Source organism: Cetorhinus maximus, chromosome 7 (assembly GCF_964194155.1).
Source record: "Cetorhinus maximus chromosome 7, sCetMax3.hap1.1, whole genome shotgun sequence".
NCBI lineage: Eukaryota > Metazoa > Chordata > Chondrichthyes > Lamniformes > Cetorhinidae > Cetorhinus > Cetorhinus maximus.
This window is the reverse complement of record NC_135885.1, coordinates 15,380,033-15,399,018: the sequence shown is the minus strand read 5'-3', so window position 1 is coordinate 15,399,018 and position 18,986 is coordinate 15,380,033. Positions and strand designations below refer to the sequence as shown.

Sequence of the window (18,986 nt, the reverse complement as noted above, 5' to 3'; positions counted from 1 at the left end):
ATTCTATAAGTATATCAATGGGAAGAGGATAACCAGGGAAAGAGTAGGACCAAGAGAGCAATCTATATGTGGAGCCAGAGGACATCGCTAGAGTATTGAATGAATACTTCACATCCATCTTCACCAAAGAGAATGAGGATGAAGGTATGGAACTAGGGGAGAGAGACTGCAAAGTTCTTAAACAAATTGATATCGGGAGTGACAAAGTATTGGCAGTGTTGGCAGGCTTAAAAGTGGACAAATATCCAGGTCTGGATGATTTGTGTCCCAGACTGCCGAGGGAGGCAAGGGAGGAGATCGCAGGGGCTCTGACCCAAATTTTTAATTCCTCTCTGGCCATGGGGGAGGTGCCAGAGGACTGGAGAACAGTTAATGTGGTTCCACTATTTAAGAAGGGTTGCAGAGATAAGCCAGGAAACTACAGGCCAGTGAGTGTCACGTCAGTGGTAGGGAAACTATTGGAGAAAGTTCTGAAGGAGAGAATCTATCTCCACTTGGAGAGGCAAGGTTTGATCAGGGATAGTCAGCATGGCTTTGTCAGAGGGAGGTCGTGCCTAACAAATTTGATTGACTCTTTTGAGGAGGTGACCAGGTGTGTAGATGAGGGTAGTGTAGTTGATGTAGTTTATATGGATTTCAGCAAAGCCTTTGACAAGGTCCCACATGGGAGACTTATAAAGAAGGCAATTGCACATGGGATACAGGGTAATTTGATAAGGTGGATTCAAAATTGGCTTAGTTGTAGGAGACAGAGGTTGAGTACAGAAGGATGCTTTAGTGACTGGAAGCCAGTGTCCAGTGGTGTACCACAGGGTTCTGTGCTGGGTCCCCTATTATTTGTCATTTATATAAACGACATAGATGACCATGTGGGGGGTAGGATTAGTAAGTTTGCGGATGACACAAAGATTGGCCGGGTGGTTAACAGTGAGGTTGAGTGTCTTGGGCTACAGGAAGATATAGATGGGATGGTCAAATGGGCAGATAAGTGGCAGATGGAATTTAACCCTGATAAGTGTGAGGTGATACACTTTGGAAGGAGTAATTTGACAAGGAAGTATTCAATGAACGGCATGACACTAGGAAGTTCTGAGGAACAAAGGCACCTTGGCATGTGTATCCATAGATCTCTGAAGGCGGAGGGGCATGTTAGTGGGGTGGTGAAAAAGGCATATGGGACACTTGCCTTTATCAGTCGAGGCATAGATTACAAAAGTAGGGAGGCCATGTTGGAGTTGTATAGAACCTTAGTGAGGCCACAGCTGGAGTACTGTGTGCAGTTCTGGTCGCCACATTATAGGAAGGATGTGATTGCACTGGAGGGGGTGCAGAGGAGATTCACCAGGATGTTGCCTGGAATTAAACATTTCATTTATGAAGAGAGGTTGGATAGACTTGGGTTGTTTTCCTTGGAGCAGAGAAGACTGAGAGGCGACCTGATCGAGGTGAACAAGATTATGAGGGGCATGGACAGGGTGGATAGGGAGCAGCTCTTCCCCTTAGTTGAAGGGTCAGTCACAAGGGGGCATAAGTTCAATGTGAGGGGCAGGAGGTTTAGGGGGGATGTGAGGAAAAGCTTTTTTACCAAGAGGGTGGTGATGGTCTGGAATGCACTGCCTGGGAGGGTGTTGGAGGTGAGTTGCCTCGCATCCTTTAAAAAGTATTGGATGAGCAGTTGGCACGTCATAACATTCAAGGCTATGGGCCAAGTGCTGGTAAATGGGATTAGGTAGGTAGGTCAGGTGTTTCTCACGTGTCGGTGCAGACTCGATGGGCCGAAGGGCCACTTCTGCACTGTGATTCTGTGATCCATTGTCCATTTGATGGGAGAGCACTGCTCCCACTCCATAGGGAGATCCATCACATGTCAACACTAACTCTTTCTTCGGGTCAAAGTATACAAGAAGGGTAGATGATTGCAACAACTATTACACTTTTGTTAAAGCTTCTTCATGCGGCGTTTGGCAAGGCCAACGTTGGTTTTTCTTAATCAAGTAATACAGGGGTACCAGTTCTGTTGACAAATTAGGCAAGAAGCATCCATAGGAATTGATCATTCCCAAGAATGATTTGAGCTCGTATGTATTCATAGGTGCTGGTGCCTCTCTAATGGCTCTCACTTTTTCCTCAACCGGATGTAAGCCTTGTGTATCTACCTTGTGACCTAGTTAGTTTAGCTCTTTCGCTTGTAATGTGTGCTTCTCTTTTTTCAAATGCACCCCCACCTGCGAAAAACATCTTACTACTTCTTCCAAGTTTACCAAATGTTCCTTTTCAATGAGTTCTGCCACAAGAACGTCACCTAAATAAATGACAACATGGGGCAGTCCCTGCAGTAAACTTTCCATTGTTCTTTGGAATATGCCACAAGCTGAAGATACACCAAAATGTAAACAGGTATATTGGTACAACCCTTTGTGTTTATTAATGGTGACAAATGTCTGGGTGGCCTTCTCTAATTCCAATTCTTGATAAGCCTGACTCATATCAAGCTTTGTGTAGGTGGTTCCACCTGCCAGTTTAGCGTACAAGTCTTCAATGTTTGGTATGGGGTGTCTGTCCAACTTAGCCACCTTATTGACTGTTAGTTTGTGGTCTCCACAAATTCGAATGCTTCGGTCAGGTTTGAGAATAGGTACAATTGGTGCTGCCCACTCTGAAAACTGAACTGGGTGTATCTCTGCCAGTTTTTCTAATCTGTCCAGATCGGCGTCTATGTTTTCCCGTATTGCATAAGGCACTGGTCTTGCCTTCATGAATCTTGGTGTTGCCTCTGAATCCACAAGAGTTTTTTGCTTGTAGCCCCTCAATCTTTCCAAGTTTGCCCTTGAAAACTGAGGCATATTTTTATAGTAGCTCTGATAGCCCATTAGTTCTCAGTTGGAAGATTTCAGCCCATTTCAATTTAATTTCTTTCAGCCAGTTTGATCTGAGGAGACTAGGTCCCTCGCCTACTACCACCATCAATGGTGATTTCACTGTTTTACCTCTGTAGTATACTGTGACTTTGCTTATGCCCTTGACTTTATGTCTTCTCCCGTGTAAGTTTTCAATTTGGCATCTGTTTCTTCCAAATTTAGTTTACGTTCCCCATGATTCAGGTATTTAAAAGTATGCTCACCTATCACCATAGTGGCTACACCAGTATCCACCTCCATTTTGATAGGCCTCTCATTCACTCCCATGGTTACATAGGTAGGTTCTGCTCTTCCTACCTTTAAATTATACAACGAGTAAATACCTGAATCTATTACTTCAGGCTTTTCAATTCTGTAGATCTCATTGGGTTTTTGCTTTTGTTTGAAAGCCTGTCTGATTCTATCTTTACAATGTCTCATGAGGTGTCCGAAAAAATATTCGATTTTTTTAAACTGTGCTTCATTACAAGTTTGTCTGCTTCCACCTCTGTTACCATTTTGCCATATTTTTGCTGCTCTTTTTGGCTGAGGCTCCCCACCCAATGTGAAGGACGGCGCCATTTTGCACTCCCTGTATGGCTTTCAAAACCCACACAGCGCCTTCCATTGCCAGAGCGATTTCCAATGCCTTCTGAAAATCTAAATTTGTTTCAGGGAGTAATCTCTTCTGAATCACACCTTCATTTATACCGCACACCAAACGATCTCGAAGCATATCATTGATAGATGTACCAAACTCACAGTATTCTGTTAATTATTTCGGTCTTGCCACATAACAAGCAACTGTCTCCCCCCGTGGTTCTATTCCTTGAGTTAAATTTGAACTGCTGGATCGTCACCGAGGGCTTGGGCTGGTAATGATTTTTTACGAGGTTCACTAAGTCAGCAAAACTTTTCGAACCTGGGGCACTGGGTGCCAACAGATTTCAAATTAATCCATATGTCTTACTCCCACACGTGGATAAGAGGATCGCGCGCTCCTTCTCCTCCCCCCCCCCCCCGCAATGTCGATCGCCTGGAAGAAGAACGCGAGGTGTTCAACATAATGAGACGAGATGTCCGAGACTGGATCGAAAGGTTCAACTCTTCCGAATTGCAGCATGGTCTGAGGGGATTGCTTCGACCATGTAAAGTAAACTTTTCTTTACTTAGAATTACCGTGCGAGGTGCTGCCCGATTCCAGTTCTCTGGATTTCCTTCATCCTTTCTTGCTTTTTTCTCATCCTTTCGTGTCTTTCCCTGCTTTTTACTCTCGTCAGCAGTTTGTTGGATCTCGCACCCTGGTTTGTCCGGACATAAGGATCCAGGTTGCACGCTTGTTTCAGGGTGACCGAGTTGGTACCAAAGACAGAGAAGATCAGTAGACCGTTCTCAGAAGAAACACATTCTGTTTATTTACAAAAGGAACTCAGCAGCTACACTTGTGTGCTTACAACTCAAAACTCTGTCTTTACACTTCAGACTCTAACTTCAGCCTACTGACTGCAGAGGTGGCCCGCGCTACTCTGCTGTAGGATACTATGATCTTCCATTACAATATTCTTCTTAAAGGTATATTACCCATCAGATTACTACAGGGGGCTTGGCAGGTTGGACGCTGAGAGGATATTTCCCTTCGTAGGGGAATCTAAAACTAGCTGGGGGTGCATTTTTAAAATAAATCAATAATTTAAGACGGAGATGAGGAGGAATTTCTTCTCTGAGATTCCTTGGTCTTTGGAATTCTCTGTTCCAGGGAGCAGTGGAGGCTGGGTCACAGAATATATTCAAGGCTGATTTAGATAGATTTTTCATTGACAAGAGTCGAGGTTCATGGGGGACAGGCAAGAAAGTGGAGTTAAGGCCACAATCAGATTAATCATGATCTTACTGATTGGTGGAGCAGGCACAAGGGGCCGAATGGACTACTCCTGCTCCTATTTCTTATGGGAACCCCACCTAATTTGATTCACTGCATGTCCATCATCTTATGCAGATGGAAGGATACCAACGGCGATATGCACTCCTGACCCATTGCAGGGCTGATACAGACTTCTGACCATTGGAAGTGCCGCTCGCGATGAATTAAACTGAGAGCTGATGAATTGGAAAGTTAGTGAGGCAGCTGTGCTATGTAATTAAAAAGTGCATAGAAGGCTGGTTTGGTGGTTGACTCTTAATTTTCTGTAAAGTGGTCTCGCAAACCATTCAGTTGTAATCATAGTCACAAAAGAGGAAGGCCAGCAGAACCTTATCCGGAAGTTAGAGGTTGGAAGCAAATGTGGTTTTTATTTTGAAACTTTTATGTGAGCTCGATTATTTAACCTGTTGCAATTTGTAATATTCATTTTCTACATTTTGTAACATAGTTGAGTCTTCCATTTTGACATGGAGAAAGTGCAAGAGGAATATCAACAACACATAAGGATAAAACCACAACATATTTTGAGAGTGCTGCTGCAACAGGCTGCATACAGAATGACAACGCTCAGCGATTGATGGAAAACTTACATTCATATAGCACCTCTCACAACCAGCAGACATCTCAAAACACTTTAGAGCCAATGAATTTGAACTGTAGTCATTGGTGTCCTGTAGCAGCTACCAATTGCACATAGTAAGGTCCCATGGGAGTAATGTGGGAATAACAAGATAAACTTTTTGTGGCATTGACTAAAGGATAAACATTGATCAGGGATAACATGCCTATTCTTCTTCAGAATAGCACCATGGGATCCTCCTTCACACCCACCTGGGCGGGTCTCATTTTAATATCTCATCTGAAAAGAAAAAACCTCTGAGGGCAGTACTCCCTCAGTACACCATTGAAGTATTAGTCTTGATTGTTTTACTGAAGTTCTGGAGTGGGGTGGGAACCTTCTAACTCAGGTGAGAGTGCTACCAACAGAGCCATGGCTGTCACAAATAGGCTGAACACTGCATCACTAGGCTTTTTCTGGGCATCAATGTCAGGGCCAGCTTTTATTGCCCATCCCTAATTGCCCTTGAGAAGCTGATGGTGAGCTGCCTTCTTGAACAGCTGCAGACTATGTGGTGTAGGTACACCCACAGTGCGGGAGGGAGTTCCAGGAATTTGACCCAGTGACAGAGAAGGAATGGCGATATATTTCCAAGTCAGGATGGTGAGTGGCTTGGAGAGGATCTTGCCAGTGGTGGTATTTCCATGTATCTGCTGCCCTTGCCCTTCCAGGTTGTAGAGGTTGTGTGTTTGGAAAGTGCTGTAGTAAGAGCCAGGCTGAGTTGCTGCAGTGCATCTGTAGATGGTATACACTGCTGCCTTTGTGTGTCGGTGGTGGAGGGAGTGAATGTTGAAGGTGGTGGGTAAGGTTTCAATCAAGCGGGCTGCTTTGTCCTGGATGGTCGAGTTTGTTGAGTGTTTTTGGAGTTCCTTCACACACCTGACTTGTGCCTTGTAGGTGGTGGACAGGCTTTGGGGAGGCAGGATGTGAGTTACTCACTGCAGAATTCCAAACCTCTGACCTGCTCTTGTAGGCACGGTATTTATATGGCTAGTCTAGTTCAGTTTCTGGTCAATAGCAACCCCTAGGATGTTGATAGTGGGGGATTTAATTATGATAATGCCATTGAATGTCAAGGGGAAATAATTAGATTCTCCCTTATTGGAGATGGTCATTGCCTGGCACTTATGTGGCGCAAACGTTAGTTGCTGCTTATCAACCCAAGCCTGAACATTGTCCAGGTCTTGCTGCATGTGGACAAGGAATGTTGGAGTGTTGTCAGGGCCCATAGCCTTTGCATTACCCAGTGCCTTCAGTTGTTTCTTGATATCACGTGAAGTGAAACAAATTGGTTGAAGGCTGGCATCTGTGATATTGGGAACATCAGAGGAAAATGAGATGGATCATCCCCTCAGCACTTCGGGCTGAAGATAGTTGCAAATGCTTCAGCCTTCTGCACTAATGTGCTGGGCTCTCCCATCATTGAAGATGGGGATACTTGTGGAGCCTTCTCTCCCAGTGAGTTATTTAATTGTCCACCATCATTCACGACTGAATGTGGCAGGACTGCAGAGCTTAGACCTGATCCATTGGTTGTGGGAACACTTAACTCTATCTATCACTTGCTGCTTATGCTGTTTGGCATGCAAGTAGTCCTGTGTTGACACCAGGTTGACACCTCATTTTTAGGTATGCCTGGTGCTGCTCCTGGCATGCCCTCCTGCACTCTTCATTGAACCAGGGTTGATACCCTGGCTTGATGGTGATGGTAGAGTGGGGTATATGCCAGGCCATGAGGTTACAGATTGTGTTCGAGTACAATTCTGCTGCTGCTGATGGCCCACAGTGCCTCATGGATGCCCAGTCTTGAGCTGCTAGACCTGTTCAAAATCTATCCCACTTAGCACAGTGGTAGTTCCACACAGCATGATGGAGGGTATCCTCAATGTGAAGATGTGACTTTGCCTCCACAAGGACTGTGCAGTGGTCACTCCTACCAATATTGTCATGGATAGATACATCTGTGACAAGTACATTGGTGAGGACGGGGCCAAGCAGGGTTTTCCCTCTTTTTGGTTCCCTCGCCACCTGCCACAGACCCACTCTAGCAGCTATGCCATTTACGACTTGCCTAGAGTGTCGTGGTGCTACCGAGCCACTCTTAGTGATGGACATTGAAGTCCCCCGTCCAGAGTACATTCTGTGCCCTTGACATCCTCAGTGCTTCCTCCAAGTGGTGTTCAACATAGAGGAGCACGGATTCATCAGCTGAGAGGGGTGGGAGTGTGGTGGGTGGGAGTAGTAAGCGGTAATCAACAGGGGGATTCCTTGTTTAACTTGATGCCATGAGACTACATGGGATCTGGAGTCAATGTAGAGCACTCCCAGTGCCACTCTCTCCTGACTGTATACCACTGTGCCGCCACCTCTGCTGGGCCTGTGCTGCCAGTGGGACAGGACGTGCCCCACAGGGATGGTGATGGTGGTGTCTGGGACATTGCCTGTAAGCTATGATTCGGTGAGCATGGCTATGTCAGGCTGTTGCTTGGCTAGTCTGTGAGACAGCTCTCCCAATTTTGGCACAGGTCCTCAGATGTAAGGAGGAGTTTGCAGGGTCGATAGGGCTGGGTGCGCCTTTGTAGTTTCCAGCGCCTAGGTCGATGCCCGGTGGTCTGCCCCGTTTCAATCCTTTTTGTAGGCATCATAGTAGTTTGATCCAGCTGAGTGGCTTGCTAGGTCATTTCAGAGGGCAGTTAAGAGTCAGCCACATTGCTGTGGGCCTGGAGTCACGTGTAGGCCTGACCAGGTAAGGATGGCCGATTTCCTTTCCGAAAGGGCATTCGTGAACCAGATGGGATTTTATGGCAATCAAAACAGTTGCATGATCATCATTACTGAGTCTATCTTCCAGATTTATGAAACAAAGTTTAAATCCCACCAGCTGCCACAGTGGAATTTGAATACAGGTCCCCAGAGCATTAGCGCCTGGGCTGCTGGGTTACTAGCCCAGTGACGTTACCACTATGCCACCACCCTCCCAGATTTATTTATAAATTGACCGCTGTGTCAATAGGCTATTTATAGACTGGTCTCTGCTTCGCTGGGCTGTTTATAGCCTACCCACACTCGGCTTTTTATAAAGAGTGCACCTGCTGGGCGCTAGCTATTGCAGAGCCTCTTGGTGACATCAGGTTGTTTGGCAGAGAATGAGTATAAAAACAAGACTATTACGTTTTGCCAGGCAGAAGACAGTTTTGCAGATTCATTGTGATTGTGAAATCACGGGAAGATTGATAATGTCAACCGCAGCCACAAAGAGAAATGTTGTTTATCTCGTTATAAAAAAACATTCAGAATGTAAACATGGAAAAAAAGTTGTGATTCTGTAAAAAAATAAAACACAAAGTAGATAAGCTTTACTGGCACCTAGCGACAGTGATCCAGTGACACAAAGACAGATAAGACAGGAGTTGTGAGAGATGGGTTCAGCACGTGTGTGTGTGTGTGTGTGCGTGTGTCAGAGAAAAAAAAGACAGGGGGGAGAATTTTCTCCGTCGGGTGGGCCGGTCGGGAGCGAACCCGGGGCCGATCACCGCCTGCGATCGGCTGCGCGCCGCCAATTTCCGCGGGCGGGCCAATTAAGGCCCGCCCAGCGTGACGCGTGCCCGGTAGCGCTCAGCGCTACCTGTGCAGGTGGGGGGGGAGGGGGGAGAGTTGGGGCATGCGGCCCTTTCGAGCATGCGCGTGAGAGGGTGCAGAAATCTCCCTGAGGCACGAAGCTGCCTCAGGGAGGTTAAGTTCAAAATGAAAGTTTCAAATAAAGGAAGAATAAAATTATTTAGACATGTCCCCTTCATGCGGCAGTGTCATGTGAGCTGGGACATGTTTATGAGCCGTGTGAAAAATATTTATTAATTTAATAAAACGTTCATGAAACCGCATCCCGCCGGTGGATGAGGTCTCATGCAAAAAGCGGAGGCTGCTTGGGCTCTCCGCCTGCCCGCCGACCTTAAGGTTAGACGGGCAGGGTTGAGGATTAGTTTAATTGGTTTACTTCATGACCTTAACAGGTCTTTGACAGTCGGTCGGTTGCGCAGTCGCCTCCGGCGCGTGCCCACCGAGCGAAAGATCGGAATCGCTCATCAATGTGAAAATTCTCCCCAGGGATTTGAAGCTCTCTGAGAAGAAAAGCTACAAGGCTTGTGGGACAGTACTCAACTGAATAACCAGTTGTGGGGCTCAAAGTGATCAGTTTAGCGGAGGTGCTATTGGAAGACAGAGTTTAGGGAACAAATTTTGCCCTACGGTTGAAGAAACAGTGAGTTTAGAGTGCGGGTTTTGGGTGTCTCAGGGAGAGATACGAATTGAGCGAGGAGCATCAAGTGCATGCTCAGGAATTCACCAGAAGAAAACCGTTTGCAACTGTGCCAGTCACAGGCAAGCAGTAACTCTTCGCTGGTTTATGTGTCTGTTAAGATATTGCTGGGGTAAAGGAATAGTGGGAATTTGATCATCATCTTGTACTGAGATCTTTCCAACTTTTTTGTCTGAGGTAATATAGTTCACTTTTCTTGTTTTAATAAATATTTTAATCTTTGTACTAAAAGTTCATCAGCAGACTCTTGTGGATTTGTTCAGTAACTTTCCTCCACAGTTTCTTTAAAAAAGAGGATCTGTCAAGCCAAGTTTCACTCTGGGATCTGACTTGCCCAGTATTTACAGCAGCTGGGACCGTAACAATTGAGAAGGTCAGGACCCCATATCCTTTACTAACTGCTTTGATAACCTGAGCTGCCACCTTCAACTATTAGAATTATAGGAAATGAAACAGTCAATTTGTGCCCAACAAGGTTCTACAAATAGCAGTGACATAAATGATCAGATAATCTATTTTAGTGATGTTGGTTTGAGAGATAACTGTTAACCAGGAACGTGGGGAGAGTGTCCTGCTCAAAGTACCATGTGACCTTTTATGTCCACTTGTGGAGGCACATGGGCCTCAGTTGAAATTTTCATCCAATCACCAACAGTGCAGCACCCCCTCAGTTCTCCACAGTAGCGTCAGCTCATGTTTCTGGAGTGGGACGAGAAGCCACAACCTTCTGACTCAATAGAGGTGTGAGTGCTACCATGAAGCCAAGACTGACATTATTAACCACACACAAATTATAATCAGGATTTTTCCATGGAGTTCTTGTGGGTAGAATCCCTGCCTCTGAGCCAGAAACTCTGGGTTCAGGTCCCACTACAAGACTTGATGGCCAAGGAAGGTGCATTCATAACAGGCCAATCAGGTTGCAGATCCTTCCAATACATATCAATGGCAGGCATTAAGAGTAGAAAATATTTCTGGTCAGCCATGTGATGGAGAGAACATTGGAGCTTCTACTATAACTATCCATCGCTCCGGACTGCAACATGCATTTAAAAGTGCATGTTGTCACAGCAACTTCAACTTGGCGTGGAGGAGCTGGTTGGTTTAGTTGGCTGGACAGCCGTTGTGGATCAGATTGGCGCCAACAGTATGGGGTTCAATCCCTACTCCAGCTGGGGTGGATTTGGGCCCCATCTCCTCATCCTACCTGTGTTGGAGGGCATAGTGCTGTGGGTTGGAACTGCTTTTGGGAAGAAAACTGAAGAAGAAATTTTAAACTTCAGTGAGTTATGCCCTCATGTTACTCTCTAATCCTTTATGTTGCTTCAAGATTCATTTTACCCATATCAGGCACCACTCATGAAACTCATGTGGCCCGCACACCAACCCCCCCAACCCTGCCTCACGAAACTGGCCAGCAGACCACCCCACCCAACCCACCCCAGAAAAGACTCTGCTGATTGCACTGTTATGACACGGCAGGTGATGTGTGCCCGGCAGGTCAAATCCAGAAGGGAAATTTGATCACGCAGTCACCACGATTTTGCAATTTGTATTTTATTTTGAGATGCGTACCCTAAATTCAATAGTAATAAGTCTACCAAGACTCCAGAGATATTTACAAAACTAAATTCAACATTTATTAACAAAGAAAAGATTTCAAGCACATACAGAGGTCTACAAATTACTAGTATAATAACTCTTAAAACCCCTAATTAATTTAGCTTCCAGTAACACCCCCATTAAGGCAATGGGGTAAAAAATAGATTTAAACAGATCCAGGCAAGTCAAATATAACACCCTGGAAAGTAAAATTCAAAGTGGCTTTTTCCCAACTTCGGTTTCTGTATTCAGTAGCCTATTGCACACTACTGGAGGCTTTTCACACTTCTGGTAGATCTTGTAATGCCTTCCTTCATACATATTCTTCCCTTTTAATGCAAGTTCCATTGTTTCCATATGTCTTTGGAACTTTACCTTTCTCATAGTATTAGCACCATGAAAAGATTTTTATTATCAGTAGCCTTTGGGGAAAATAAACACACTGCTCGGCCTAGCTTCTCTGGCTAGGTATAACATCCTAGTATCTCCTTGAAATTCAAACTACCCTGATTTATCTAAAAATGCAAATTCTCCTTACTTCACCTTCTAAAACTTCAGCTATGTTTACATATTTAGCATTTCAAACCTAGCTTCTTTTGATAAGTCAAAGCCTTCACATCAGCTGTCTCGAATTCAATTAACACACACACACACACACACACACTATCCAAACCCCACTACTAACCTACTTTTACAAAAATATTATGAGAATTATTATATTTTCCTCACAATGACTCTTCAAATTGTGCTCATTAGCGCACAGGCACTAGTAGGCAAGGTTTTAAGTTGTTTTAAATCCAGTTACTCAGAGCTGAAGGATTGAACACCCTTTTTAAAAATGCTTATTTTATGCTGATAAATTGCACCACTAAGGCAAGAAAAGAGTAATGCTCATGCTCCATTACAGTGCCTGATGGTCAGGGAAGATTTTACATTTGTGATTATGCAATTTCTCATTTATAACCAGAAGCGGAAACCGTAACCCAGTGCACCTTTGGAAACAAAGAGAAAGCCCCAGACCACTTCCTCGCAGTTTCTTCAGCCCATTGGGGCTTAGACATTAATCTTCACAATAAACTTAGTCAGACTTTCCTGGGAAGCCCCAGCCATGCTAAGTTCCTTTATTGACAGCTTTCTGAACTGCTTTACACCTCCATCAAACCACTTCTGCAGCGATCGGCGTCAGCACCCAGGCTGATACTTAAACTGGTATCTCTCTCTCTCTCTGTCTGCCTTTGGCGCTCCATATCATTACATATCCTGGTCACTGCTGAAAAGTTTTAATGGTCTTTAAGTGCATTCTTCAAATCCTGTCACCTTCATACACATATACCAGCTCTGAGGTATTTTCATAAGACTGTCTGTGATCAGTTTATCAGATAAGGACCAGAAAGTCCTTGAAAAAGTATTTCCAAAGTTTCATGCTGAAGGACCCCCTATTTCAAAAGCTTGTGTGTTCTCATGCAGCATACATCACCCTCAGAGGCTCAACGAATTATTAAGGTGCCATAGTTGCTGTGCAACTAAAAGAAAATTGCTTCATTACAACAGGGAAATTTAGTTTAAAAAGCATTGATGTCTTTGGTAGTTCTAGATATCAAGTGACAGGCTGATATAATATCCTTCAGAGGGCACCTGTGAAATGCATTGTTTGCAGAAACTTATGAATTTAGTATAATCCACTAATAGAATAAAGGGATGTCCCACAGTGAGGTTGAGCTGTGTTCCTCAGTGAACTGCGATGTATGTTCCCAAGGAGGAGTGCAAAGCTCAGCAGCTGGTCTGGTGCTGGTCAATCTTTGGTCCTGATCTTAAGCCCACCACCGCACCTCTTGACTGGCAGACGCTGATCCAAGGAGGATGAAGGACATGAACGTTCCCCTTCGCTCCCAGCCCATCTTAACTGACAGTCGAGGCCTGACGCCTCAGTTTATGATGCTCCCCCCACCTCCCCACCCCCACGCCAATCAGATTGTGTGTTTAGTCCGGTTCATACCGGGACTCTGGCGAATGTTACGGTGGTGAGGCCACCTCTGATTGGCCGGTTGCTCTGGGGGGCAGGGCATCCTCCTGGAGGTGGATGCAAATCCGGCCTCTGTTAATTAAAGGGCTGTTGCCTGAAAAATTAAAGTGTGGTGAGCCGGCTAATGGGTTGTCCCTCAAAATTTACACTGGGTTGTGGGGAGCCGATGCTCAGCATAAAACCCAGACCAACATATCCACTTTCCCCTTTAACTTCAAGAACTTAGTTTGGGAAATGTGTCCAAAAGTGATATTCAGCAAAGGTGTGCAGTTCAAATCGTCACAAACTGCCATATTGTCTTTCTTAGAAGAGAGCACAACAGTGCAGTTCAGCTGAGTAAAGCTTCATTGACGTAAAATGACTATCAGCAGGTTTCCTATGGTCTGAAAAGCTGTAATACGGCTTCTGACACCTACCTGCAGTAACATTTGCGCCACACGAGTACCAGGTAATGACCATCTCCAACAAGAGAAAACCTATCAACATCTGGTGGGGGTAGGGGCATCACCATTGACCAGAAAATTAATTGGGCCAACAGGTAAACACTGTGGCTACAAGAGCAGTGATGGTGACCATGAAATTAGTATAAAAACTAAAGCCACTTACATAATTTAAAAGATAATTAAAAGCAGCGCTCAATTAATCAATCAGACCTAGGGGATAAAGTTATGATTAAATAATAGGGGACATTACGGCTAACGAAAGCTGATTTTTTTTCAGTAAATTACAATCTAAAGGTTTTAGATAAGAGTTGCCTAAACACATTTCATTTAACCTCCCTATAAATTAATGTGACACCAGCACTTGAGAAGTGAGTAGCTGGTGAGTCTTTATTTATTTCAGTACATTGGTCTGATAAATAGAGACATGGCAGGGTAATTCAGACATGTGGAGAGAACATCCTGCTCCATGTGGGAACTCAGGTCACTGCTCATGACCTGGACAACCATATGTGCAGGCAGTGTCATCAGCTGCAGCAGCTTTAGCTCTAGATTTCGGAGCTTGAGCAGCAAGTGACATCACTGTGGTGCATCCTCAAGGCTAAGAATTTTGTGGCTAGCATATTAGGGGCAACCCACAGTTTAAGTACATGCACGCAGAGAGGGAACGGTTGACCACCAAGGCCAACTAGTGTTCAGTTCTGAATACTGGTGAGAGCGATGGTGACTCAGGGATGTGCAGCCAGAGCCTAGTCCATGGCGCCATGGCTAACTCATCTATGCAGTGGAGCAGAAGAAAGATTGGGAAATCAGTAGTGATAGAGGATTCGATAGTTCGAGGAAGAGACAGACATTTCTGCAGTCGCTAACGTGAATCTAGGCTGGTGTGTTGCCTCCCTGTTGCCAGAGTCATGGATATCACTGTAGGGCTGCAGTGCAATCTGAGGAAGGGAGGGTGAATAGCCAGCAGTCGTGGTCCATACGACATAGGAAGAGAAAGGGATGAAGTCCTGCAGTCAGAGTTTAAGGAGCTAAGAAAGAAACTGGCAAACAGGACCTCAAATGTAGTAGTCTTTGGATTACTCCCAGAACCACATACAAGTGAGTTTAGAAACAGGAGGGCAGAGCAGATGAATGTGTGGCTGGAGAGGTCATGCAGGAGGGAGATCTTTAGATTCCTGAGGAATTACAACTGGTTCTGAGGAAGCTGGGATCTGTAGATGCCGGACAGTTTTCATCTTAACAGAGAAGGGACCAAAGTCATTGAGGGGTGGTTTGCTAGTGCTATTTGTGAGGGTTTAAGCTAACCTGGTAGGGGGCTGGGAATCAGGAGGTAATATTAGAGAGATAAAATAAGGTACACAGTGAGAGAGCACTAGAGTAACAATTAGAAGGTATGAGGTGGGGCCAGAGTATGAGGGAATATTATAAGGTCGCAGTAAGATTTACTGCACATGTATGTGAATGTGCAGAGTGTGGCAAATAAGATTGATGAGCTGCAAGCAGATAGCCACATGGTAATATGATGTTTCACTGATAACTGAGGGATTTCTACAGCTTAAGTTCTAGGCAGCTAAAAACATGGCCAGCAATGATGGAATGATTAAAATCAAGGATGCACAAGAGGCCTGAAATGGGGGAGCACAAACACCTTGGAGGATAGCTGGAGTGATTGGAAGCCAGGAAAAGACCAGCTGATCCACCAAGCTTTAGCCACATTCCTGACGGCTGGAGCATCCCTTCTCCCACCTCCCTCTCCTTCCCTCCTGCTATGCTCACTCCATCTCATATCTCCACCACCACACACCTCCCTTATACCAACACCTCAGCCATGTAATCTCGACAGAGAGTTGAAAGAACAGAGGAAATACCCACCGCCAATAGGGAAAACGATACCGTGGAAAATTCCTGTCCAGTTATCTCCAGCAATCAAAACCAGTTCCAGAGATGATCATGTGACATGTAAAAGTTTAGTGGGGGTGAAATTAGTCCATCATCAGCTGCTTCATCAATGACCTTCCTTCCATCATAAGATCAGAAGTGATGATTGCACAATGTTCAGCACCATTCGCGACTCCTCAGTTACAGTCCATGTCCAAGTGCAGCAAGACATGGACAGTATCCTGGCTTGGGCTGACAAGTGGCAAGTAACATTTGTGCCACACAAGTGCCAGGCAATGACCATCTCCACCAACAGAGAATCTAACCATCATCCCTTGACGTTCAATGGCATACCATCACTATCAATATCCTGGTGGTTACCATTGACCAGAAACTGAACTGGACTAGCCACATAAATACTGTGGCTACAAGAGCAGGTCAGAGACTAGGAATCCTGTGATGACCAACTCACCTCCTGACTCTCCAAAGCCTGTCCACCATCTACAAGATACAAGTCAGGAGTGTGATGAATACTCCCCACTTACCTGGGTGAGTGCAGCTCCTGAAACATTCAAGAAGCTTGACACAATCCAGGACAAGGTAGCCCGCTTGACTGGCACCACATCCACAAACATTCACTCCCTCACCACCAATGCACAGTAGCAGCAGTGTGTACCATCTAGAAGATGCACTGCAGGAATTCACCAAGGCTCCTTAGACAGCACCTTCCAAATCCATGACCACTACCATCCAGAAGGACAAGGGCAGCAAATAAATGGGAACACCACCACCTGGAAGTTCCCCTCCAAGCCACTCACCATCCTGACTTGGAAATATATCACCGTTCCTTCACTGTCGCTGGGTCAAAATCCAGGAACTCCCATCCTAACAGCACTGTGGGTGTACCTACACCACATGGACTGCAGCGGTTCAAGTAGGCAGCTCACCAGCAGCTTCTCAAGGGGCAGTTAGGGATGGGCAACAAATGCTGGCCCAGCCAGCGAAGCCCACATCCCCAATGAATGAATAAAAAAAACAGCTGCCACATTTTCCCTTCCATTGGTTATCCTGCCAGCTCTACCCCTGAACAGCAAGTGGAAAACGTACCCCCCATTACACAGGCATTAGACTAACATGTTGAACCATTGTTCTTTACCCTTTGAATGCAACAATAAGCCTTCCACACAATAATGAGTACAAGGAAAACATGCCGGTGCTTTGGGGAATGAATGAGGGACTAGGATTAATTGGATAGCTCCTCCAAAGAGCCACAGGCACAAAGGACCAAAGGACTCTTTTTTGTCTCTCTGAAGTCATAGGAGTGCCTGTTAAGACAGAAAAAGTCTCAACTGCAAATATGTTTACCTTCACATTGAATGTGTCTATCATCTTTCAAATGTTTTCTTGACACAGGTAACCACATGTCCTCAATTACCAACCTGTCATGTTTATTTTATAACTACTCCCAAATGAACTGTACCTGGGATCTCAATGAGCACGCACCAGCGGATGCACAGTATGCTTTGTCTTATCAGTAAGTGTGAGTTTTTGGTCATCTACCTATCTATATAGAGCCTGAAATGGCTGTTTGCACTCTATTGAGGGATGAAGTGAGGGTCATTTCACTTTAAAAGCAAAATACTGCAGATGCAGGAAACCTGAAATTAAAAACAGAAAATGTTGGAAATACACAGCTGGTCTGGCAGCAGCTGTCAAAAGAGTCAACGGGTGGAATTTTCCTGGTCCCGTGGTGGCGAGACCGGGGTTATGTACGGCTGGGATTATAGAGGGAGCAACGCATTCCCACCCTTGGGGAAGTTTCCCAGGTGTCTGTCCACTCCTTGGAGGCAGGTAGTTTAATGAATTAAAGCCTCTATCAGGTTCTCTATCAATTTGCCAGTGGTGGAATGCCCCCTTCTCCCCACCCACCAACCCTGCTGCATGGGGAGTCCGCCAGTGCATTGGAGGGAGGTACCCTGCCTCTAGTTGGCTGGGGAGGGGCTCTGTCCCCTAAAGAGGGGACCGTGCGAAGGAAAGGCCCCTTCGTGGCCCTAACCATCCCGTTGGAGGGCATTTCCCCTCTGTTTGGCTGGGCCTACCACCTCTCCCCTCACCACCGCCCCCCCAAAATAATTAATTATTTTTGCCTTTCAGATAGCAAACATACATGCGAACCTATGAGCAGGAGTAGGCCATTCGGCCCCTTGAGCATGCTCTGCTGCTCAATAAGATCATGGTTGATCTGATTGTGGCTTCAACTCTGCTTTCCTTCCTACCCCCATCCCTTTGACTTTCTTGTCAATTAGGAATCTACCTAACTCAGCCATAAAAATATTCAATGGCCCTGCCTCCACGGGTGTCTGTGGAAGAGAGTTCCACAGAGTAACGACCCTCTGAGAGAAATAAGTTTCTTCTCATCTCCATCTTAAATGATAGACCCCTTATTTTTAAACTGTGTCCCCTTGATTCTAGTCTCTCCCACAAGGGAAAATATCCTCTCAGCATCCACCCTGTCAAGACCCCTCAAGATTTTATATGTTTCAATAAGATTGTTTCTCATTCTTCTAAACTCCAATGGATACAGGCCCAAACTGTCTAACCTTTCCTCATAAGACAATCACCTCACCCCACGAGCCATCCAGCCTCCATGTTGAGGCACCCTTGGGCTCTCAGACCTGCCTCAGCAGCACCCACCTCTGCCTTTGGGGCCGCTGAGGCTTTAGAGCTGCCGGCTCTGTGATTGGGCAGGCAGTATCAGGAGCCTGCCCGCCATGCTTAATTAACCTTAATTGACATAATAATTATTATTTCAGAAAACGCCAGGTCACTGCATTCCACACACACACACACGTTTATTTCTTAAATATTATCTTTCTAAGGTTTATTGGAAAAAATGAAGAACTGACCTGTCAAATGACTGGATGTTGCAATACTACCTGCCAGTTTCAGAAGGATAAATTGAACCATTTCGACATAATAGAAATTTGTGTTGCTGAATCAAGCCAACATCTAACGAAACCTTGCTGCATATCCATCTCACCAGCCACTTATTGTAAGGCTTACCCACTTCAATCTTATATTGTCTTGTGTTCTCTATAGTACCATTGAAATGTGATCACGCTGTTAATTGAAATGCCTCAATTAAAAATGAACATATTCAATATATTCAATATATTCCCAGGCTACCATCAGCTATAATGCAAGAAGCAATAAATCTTAAGTGTTGGCGACGGATGATAATATGAACAAACCTGTGGTGTGTTTGGTATAATAAGTTATCATTTTTGA

General features: G+C 45.1%; 1 protein-coding gene across 2 annotated transcripts in view; it reads left to right on the top strand.

The window, feature by feature from the left end:
* Window positions 1-18,986, top strand: part of LOC144682609 (interleukin-13 receptor subunit alpha-1-like) — a 54,642-nt gene that overhangs the window by 22,217 nt on the left and 13,439 nt on the right. For both annotated transcript variants that reach the window (XM_078545102.1, XM_078545101.1), the window contains exons 3-4: window positions 17,112-17,232; window positions 18,578-18,750. In XM_078545102.1, coding sequence (XP_078401228.1) covers window positions 17,112-17,232; window positions 18,578-18,750 — 294 coding nt within the window. The remainder of the gene's footprint in view (window positions 1-17,111; window positions 17,233-18,577; window positions 18,751-18,986) is intronic.